The sequence below is a fragment of the Mandrillus leucophaeus genome, unplaced genomic scaffold (assembly GCF_000951045.1).
Source record: "Mandrillus leucophaeus isolate KB7577 unplaced genomic scaffold, Mleu.le_1.0 Scaffold1276, whole genome shotgun sequence".
Lineage (NCBI taxonomy): Eukaryota > Metazoa > Chordata > Mammalia > Primates > Cercopithecidae > Mandrillus > Mandrillus leucophaeus.
In genome coordinates this window covers 285,261-293,902 of record NW_012101165.1, presented here as the reverse complement: position 1 = coordinate 293,902, position 8,642 = coordinate 285,261, and the positions used below count along the sequence as shown (strand labels likewise).

The 8,642-nt window shown below is 38.1% G+C and overlaps 1 protein-coding gene across 1 annotated transcript in view; it reads left to right on the top strand.

The window, feature by feature from the left end:
* Positions 1-8,642, top strand: part of AGBL3 (ATP/GTP binding protein-like 3) — a 146,141-nt gene that overhangs the window by 30,387 nt on the left and 107,112 nt on the right. The window contains exons 5-6 of the mRNA XM_011972153.1: positions 779-886; positions 973-1,009. Of these exons, the coding sequence (XP_011827543.1) occupies positions 779-886; positions 973-1,009 (145 nt within the window). The remainder of the gene's footprint in view (positions 1-778; positions 887-972; positions 1,010-8,642) is intronic.

The following is an 8,642-nucleotide window of genomic DNA, read 5'->3' as shown; positions in this document are numbered from 1 at the left end:
TAGGGGGGCGTCTAATATCTTTACTGGCCGGGCGCGGTGGCTCACACCTGTAATCCCAGCACTTTGGGAGGCCAAGGCGGGTGGATCACGAGGTCAGGATATCAAGACCATCCTGGCTAACATGGTGAAACTGCGTCTCTACTAAAAATACAAAAAAATAAAAAATTAGCCGGGCGTGGTAGCGGGCACCTGTAGTCCCAGCCACTCGAGAGGCTGAGGCAGAATGGCCTGAACCCGGGAGGCGGAGCTTGCAGTGAGCCGAGATCGGGCCACTGCACTCCAACCTGGGCAACTGAAGAAGACTCCATCTCCAATAAATAAATAAAATAAAATAAAATAAAATCTTTGCTTTGGGGAGTTAAATCTTATAAACATGTTCAGGTTTATCTTGACAGCCATTATCAAGCAAAGAGGCTGAAGGGAAAGGAAGAATAAAAGGTAGAGTAAGATTCTCAGAGGTGGGATAGAATGGTATCAAGGGCTCAGGAGAAAGAGAACTGTGTTATAAAATAGGTATAAAATCAGTAATGAGCAAAAAGCAATCATGAAACTACTCAATATAATAATTCAGAAAAAGGTATGAATGAAATGTCATAAGTTGTATCACAGTGTGACAATATTCATTATTACTTCCAATGAACCCTTAGTGAAATCTTACCCCACACAAAACACTACATTTTAGCCTATATCTATCAATGAATAATTTGAAAATATGCAATAAAATTTTCCTGTTTTGTTTTGAAGTCATTTTCAAATAATGTTTCACTTTTTTTTCCAGATTGGACTCCTTCTTGTCCTGAGCCAGTGTATATCCCAACGGGCTTAGAAACGGAACCCCTTTATCCAGACTCCAAGGAAGATACTGTGGTTTATCTAGCTGAAGATGGTGAGCACATAATGACACATGTTGCTGTAAAATATAATTTGGTACTTAGGTTAATCTCTGAGTTATATTTGTTTTGCTGTTTGTAGTGGAAATTTCAGATGACCAGTCCCTAAACATAAAGATGTTTGTTTACATATTGATCCAAGTGTGGATTTAGTGCCATTTATATCTTTGAAGGCGTATTGCAGTTTATGCAAAGTTACTTTAAAATTAAACATCATGTTTGCCATTAGAATGAAGAGTTATATTTAGAATGAATTTTGCTTCATATCAATTTTGAAAGATAAACGCAGTGAAGTGCTTTGCAACTATTATTCCCTCTAGTACGCTCACATTCATGCATTCATTCAGATGTTTTTCTTTTAATTTCCTGACTCTGATGCATTTCTTGGCGTTACAATCTTTAAAAGTGAAACAATTACCCTACATTGCAAAAAAATATCTAAGATTGTATCTCAGGAAAGTGTTAACACTCAAGATCCATATTTGTACTTTGAAAACTCTATTAATGCAAAATATTTTGTTTGCTTTCATGATACAGTATGCTAATAATCAAACATAGAAGTCTCAGAGTATGTTCTCAACTATACTGCTCCTGAAGCACCAGTGTAAGGAAGTATAGACTCCTCATAATTTCACCAACACAGTTTAATATCTTAGAGTATTTTCATATATTAAAGATAACTTCTAGGGAGCATATATATTTTATTTAAGGGGCTAGCAAGACAAAGAGAAATTCACAGAGACTATTTACTGTACAGTAAGCAAATTCTAGAAATCATATACTCACAAACAACTCACAAAAATATACTCACAATATTTTTAAACAACTGGAGAGGAATACCTATGATTTTTCCAATTTGATTGTGAATATTTACATGGCAAACATGCCTCAGAACTGCCATACATAACTGAAATGAGATCTGATTTAAAAAACTAAAATAATTGAGATGAATCAGTCAGGGTCTTCTCAGGAATTAGATAGCATACTCAGAGTAATTTAAGAAAGTTTAATGAAATTTAACTTAATGAATTTTTAAAAGAGTAGACAGAGTTAATGGAGATTAACAAGGGATGGTGGGAAGCAACACAGGACTACCAACAGAGCAGAACCATGACTGCTAGGCCTGAAAGGGTGAGAAGACAGAATGGTCTCCAGACCTGTAGAATCCTTTAGGTATAGGAGAGGGTAGCCTTGAAACAATTGTGGCTTTCAGTAAAGAAACAGACAACTGCCAATCTGTGGCACTGAAGGGAAAATGTTAGGGGGATAAATAACCCAATTTCAGTCTCCTCCCAACTTCCCATGTTCTACCAGTTGTCCACAGCCAAAGGGCAAGAGAACCTCTGAGGCAGTCAATACAGATCAACCTCTTTGGAAACGTATAATGTGCAGAAGAGTAGAGGATAGATCTGTAGGTAGAATCAGAGAATATCCATCACAATCAACCCCACTTAATCCTATTTTTATGCCATACTTGGGAGTTGTGAAGATCTGCCTGTCCATAAATTGAAAGGAAAGCTATAGAAACAAGGTTTGAGGATGAAAAAAGTCTTGACTTACTTGATTTTCATTGAACATGTGAAAGATTAATTGTAAATACTTACCTTTTTCCATTTTCACAAATGACAAAAAAGAAGAGTAGAAAAGACAAATTTCAGTAGGTAAGATGTAATTTAAATGTCAATGAAAATTAAATGTTCTTATAAAGTTAAAACCCTAGGACAGGATACTGAAGAATGTGGCATACTATGAGACATGATTAATTTTTATTTTGGATAAATTGAGGTAAAATGTAAATAGAATGAAATGTATAGATCATAAGTACACAATTTGGTGAGTTTTGAAAAATATATCATCTGTGTAACCAACACTCCTATCAAGATGTGGAACACTTCCATCACCCCAGAAAGTTCCCATCTCTCCCATTCTGGTCAGTCCCCAGCTCCAGCCCCAGGCAAACACTGGTCTGATTTCTGTCACCATAGGTTAGTTTTGCCTGACTTTTAGCTTCATATAAATGCAGTCATACAGTAAGTACACTGCTAGGTCTGAATTCTTTGACTTGGAATTATGTTTTCAGATTTATACATGTTAGCAGATTCTTTTATATTGCCAAACGGTACCCCATCATATAACTATACCACAAATTGCCTTTTTATGATTGATATGTATTCAAGATATAAATGCTGTATCATATATATATATATGATATAGTGAAATTTTCACTTTCATCTGTGGAAGTCCTTTTCACTTTCATAACAATATCTTTTGATGAGTAGAACTTTTAAACTATTATGAAGTCAATTACCAATTGTTTTTCTTTCAAATTTAGTGCATTTTACATCCTTTCTATCTATAAACTTTGCTTTTCCCAAGATCACCTATTGTTTTTGAAGAAACTTTATTCTTTTCACTTTTTTTACCTTTGACTTTGATTCATCTAGAATCATTTTTTGTGAATGGTTTGGGATAAGGGTCAAGGTTCATTTTTTCCCACCTTTTAACAAAATTGATTCATCACCAGCTATTGAAAAGACTATCCTATCACCTACTGAATTGCCCTGCCACCTTTATTAAATGTCAGTTAACAATATATATGTAGGTCTATTTCTAGACACTTCATTCTGTTCCATTGATATATTGATACTTATGCCAGTACCACCATATTGATATTGTAGCTTTATCCATGGCAATCTACTTTGATAGTCAATCTTTCTTTTATCACTATTTGTATAGTGCATATATATTTTTCCATCATTTTACTTTTAACCTATGTTTTATATTTAATTTGTTTTATTTTGGGAGATATACAGCATATCATTGGGATTTGCTTTTTTTTTTTTTTTTTTAACTTCTGGAATACATGTTCAGAATATGCAGGTTTGTTACATAGGTATCTGTGTGCCATGGTGGTTTGCTGGACCTATCAACCAGTCACCTAGGTTTTAAGCTCCACATGCATTAGCTGTTTGTCCTGATGCTCTCCCTCCCCTCGCCCTGGCCCTGACAGGCCTCGGTATGTGTTGTTCCTCTCCCTGTGTCCATGTGTTCTCATTGTTCAGCTCCCATTTATGAATGAGAATATGTGGTGTTTGGTTTTCTGTTCCTGTGTTAGTTTGCTGAAGATGATGGTGTCTAGCTTCATCCATGTCCCTGCAAATGACATGATCTCATTCCTTTTTGTGGCTGCATAGTATTCCATGGTGTATTTGTACCACATTTTATTTATCTAGTCTATCACTGATGGACAGTTGGGTTGGTTCCATGTCTTTGCCATTGTGAATAGTGCTGCAATAAACATACATGTGCATGTATCTTCATAATAGAATGATTTCTATTCCTTTGGGTATATACCCAGTAATGGGATTGCTGGGTCAGATGGTATTTCTGGTTCTAGATCTTTGAGGAATCGCCACACTTTCTTCCACAGTGGTTGAACTAATTTATATTTCCACCAACAATGTAAAAGTGTTTCTATTCTCCACAGCCTCACCAGCATCTGTTGTTTCTTGACTTTTTAATAATCACCATTCTGACTGGTGTGAGATGGTATCTCATTGTGGTTTTGATTTGTATTTCTCCAATGACCAGTGATGATGAGCTTTTCTTCATATGTTTTTTGGCCACATAAATGTCTTCTTTTGAGAAGTGTCTGTTCATATCCTTTGCTCACTTTTTGATGGTTTTTTTTTTCCTTGTAAACTTGTTTACGTTCTTGTAAATTCTGGATATTAGACCTTTGTCAGATGGGTAAATTGCAAAAATTTTCTCCCATTCTGTAGGTTGCCTGTTTGCTCTTATGACAGTTTCCTTGCTATGCAGATGCTTTTTAGTTTAATTAGATCCCATTTGTCAATTTTAGCTTTTGTCGCAATTGCTTTTGGTGATTTCATTATAAAATCTTTGTCCATGCCTATGTTCTTAATGGTGTTGCCTAGGTTTTCTTCTAGAGTTTTTATGGTTGGATTTGCTTTTTATATAAACTGAAAATCTGTCCTTTAATTATTATGTTTAATATGTAATTATTGTTGTTGGATTAATAGCTACCATCTTACTAGCTTTGTTTTATTCCATATGTTATTTCTTTTTAATTCTTTGTCTGCCTTCATTGACATTAATTTGACTGTATTTTATTATTCCATTTTATCTCCACTATTGGCTTATCATGTATACCTGTTTTTAAACTTTTGCCCTGGGGTTTTTTTTTTTTTTGTATACATCTTTAATTTAGAAGACTATCTTCAAATTATGTTATACCACTTCACATACAGTGTGAGCACCTTACAAAAGTATATCCTCAATTCCTTTTTCCCTTCCTTTGTGCTATGGTTTTCAAATGTTTTACTTTTTCATGTGCTATAGAAACTCAATGAAGGAGGAGACAAGATGGCTGACTAGACAGTCAGGAAGCACCACTCCCACTGAGAGAGACCAAAATATCAAGTATATCAACATGCTTTGAACAGATCCTCAGAGAGAAAACACTGAGGGTTGATAGAGAGGTGGTGCAGACACCAAGGCTGAAGAGGAAGCTAGGAACCCTGCATGGGTTGCTGAATGCCAGGGCTAGTTCCCACCCTTGAATAGTCCTAGGGAAGAGGCAAGTGAAGGGATGGTGGGGCAGCCTGCTTTCACTGCAGATCACCGGGATCCTAGCTACAAGAGATTTCATGACCCCCACAGATATTTGAACTGGCAGGGGAATCTGCCTGGAGAGTAGGCAAAGACAGAGCTTTTGCCTGCATGGAGTCCAGGGGATTTTGCACATGGGGCACTGAAGCAGAACACAGCCATAGGTGCCCATCTCCTAAGGCTCCCTATGTTCCTCTGAGTCACTGTAACCCCAGCTGACTACAGGGTCAAGAGAGAGCAGGGCTGACTATCCTATCCTGTGGGGCTGGGGCATGTCTGTTCTTTAGGCCCTTCTGCCTGCTAGCCCTTCCCAAGGCCCCTGCCTGGCTGCTCCTGCAGGAGCATGTGCACAGCACAACCTCCTCTGCCTAACCTTGGTGCTTTGCTGGAGGCCCCATCTGAATACTTCCCAGTGGCCTAGGAGCACTTCACATCCCCCAGCACAGCCAGTGCTCAAGCCCAAGGGGCCAGATGGAAGCACAGGCCAGTCACAACGTCCCAGGGCTTTGGCATACAGCTTGTGAGTGCTGAGTGTAGATCTGAGGCCAGCACTTGAGTGGGAGGAGCCCTCATTCTGAGAACAGTGAGAGAGGTGAGACATGCAAGCTCATGGGCCAGCAAAGGAGCAGGGCACACCTCCCTCCACAGGACCGTGTGGGACAGGTGTGGGAGCCCCACAACCTGGAACATCTAACAACAAAAAAACACAGAAGTGGCACTAGTGATTGGAGGGGACTCCTGCAAGGCCCAGAGCAGGCCTGGAGATGGGGGTCATCTCTCCACCTGCCCACTATAGAGTGCTGCTGCAGGTGTGCTGAAATCCAAAAGAGCCCTTTAGCTAAGAGCCTCTCTGCTGGCCATTACTCTTGAGCGCCATCTACTGGTTTGTAGCACAAATTACAATACCAAAAATACTCTGCCAATATACATTCATTGCCTGTAAAACCCAGGGCAAGAATCTATCCACAAATAATACCCTATACAGAGCTTTGGCCCTCTGAAAATACCCAGAAATGAAGCCAATTGACTATACTCAACTTAAACCACAGTTAAAAGAACACCAGCCTTCTCAGATGAGAAAGAATCAGCACAAGAACTCAGGTAATTCAAAAAGTCTGAGTGTCCCTTTACCTCCAAATGAGCACACTAGCTCTCCAGCAATGGTTCTTAACCAGATTGAAATGATTGAAATGAGAGATATAGGATTCAGAATCTGGATGACAAGGAAGCTCATCAAGATTCAGGAGAAAGTTGAAACCCAATCTAGGAATCCAGTAAAATGATCCAAGAGCTGAAAGATGTAATAGCCATTTTAAGAAAAAAAACAAACTGAACTGCTGGAATTGAAAAATTCACTACAATAATTACATAATACAGTTAGAATCATTAACAGCAGACTAGACCGAGCTGAAGAAAACTCTCAGAGCTTGAAGACCAGTTCTTTGAATAAACTCATACAAAAATAAAGAAGAAAGAATTTTTTTAATGAACAAAACCTTTGAGAAATATGGGATTATGTAAAGATTCCAAATCTATGACCCATTGATATTCCTGAGAGAGAAGAAGAGAGAGTAAGCAACTTGGAAAATGTATTTTAGGATATAGTTCACAAAAATTTCCCAATCTCACTAAGGAGATTAACATGCAAATTCAAGAAATACAGAAAAGCCCTGCAAGATATTATACAAGATGACCATCCTCATGGAACATAGTCAGCAGAATCACCAAAGTCAACATGAAAGAAAAAATCTTAAAGGCAGCTAGAGGCAAGGGTGAAGTCACTTACAAAGGGAACCCCATCCAGCTAGCAGGAAACCTTTCAGCAGAAACCTTACAAGCCAGAAGGGGGCCTATTTTCAGCATCCCTAAATAAAGAATTCTAATCAAGAATTTCATATCCCATCAAACTAAGCTTCCATAAGTGAAGGAGAAATAAAATCCTTCTCAAACAAGTAAGTGCTAAGGGAATTTGTTATCACTAGACCAGCTTTACAAGATGATATGGAAATAAAATAATGATACCTGCTACCACAAAAACATGCTTAACCATATAGCCCACTGTAAAGCAACTACACAATCAAATCTACAGAGCAAACAGCTAATAACACGATGACAGGATTAAAATCTCACATATCAATACTAACACTGAATGTAAATGGTCTGAACACTCCACTTAAAAGGCACAGAGTGGCAGACTACATAAAAAGACAAGACCCAACTGTTGGCTGTCTTCAACAAACCCATCTCATATGTAATAACATCCACAGGCTCAAAGTAAAGGGATGGAGAAATATCTACCAGACAAACAGAAAACAAAAAGGGCCAGGAATCACAATTCTTATATCAGATGAAACAGACTTTCAATCAACAATAATCAAGAAAAAGGAGGGCATTACATAAACAGTTCAATTAAACAAGAAGTCTTAACTATCCTAAATATATACAAACCCAACATTGGAGCATCCTGTTTCATAAAAGTTCTTCCTGACCTATAAAAAGACTTAGTCACACAATAACAGTAAGAAACTTTAACACCCCACTGACAGTGTTAAGATAATTGAGACAGAAAGCTAACAAAGAAATTCTAGACTTAAACTGGACACTTGACCAATTGGACCTAATAGAACACCCAGCAACCACAGAATATATATTCTTCTCCTTTGTACATGAAACATATTCTAAGATCAATCACATGCTTTGTCATAAAGCAAGACCCAATAAATTCAAAAACATTGAAATCACCCCAAGCGCATTCTCACATCAAAGTGCAAAAAAATAGAAATAAATACCATTATTTTATTTTATTTTATTTTAGGGAGATGGAGGCTTGCTCTTTTGCCCAGGCTGGAGTGTAGTGGCACGATCTTGGCTCACTACAACTTCCACCCCCTAGGTTCGAGCCATTCTCCTGCCTCAGCCTCCCAAGTAGCTGAGATTACAGGCATGTGCTACCACACCTAGCTAATTTTTCTATTTTTAGTAGAGACACCATGTTGGCCAGGGTGGTCTCGAACTCCGGACCTCAAGTGATCCACCTACCTCAGCCTCCCAAAGTGCTGGGATTACCATGCCCAGCCAGTCTCTTTTATAACTAGGAAATATTTCTTTTTATCTCTGGCA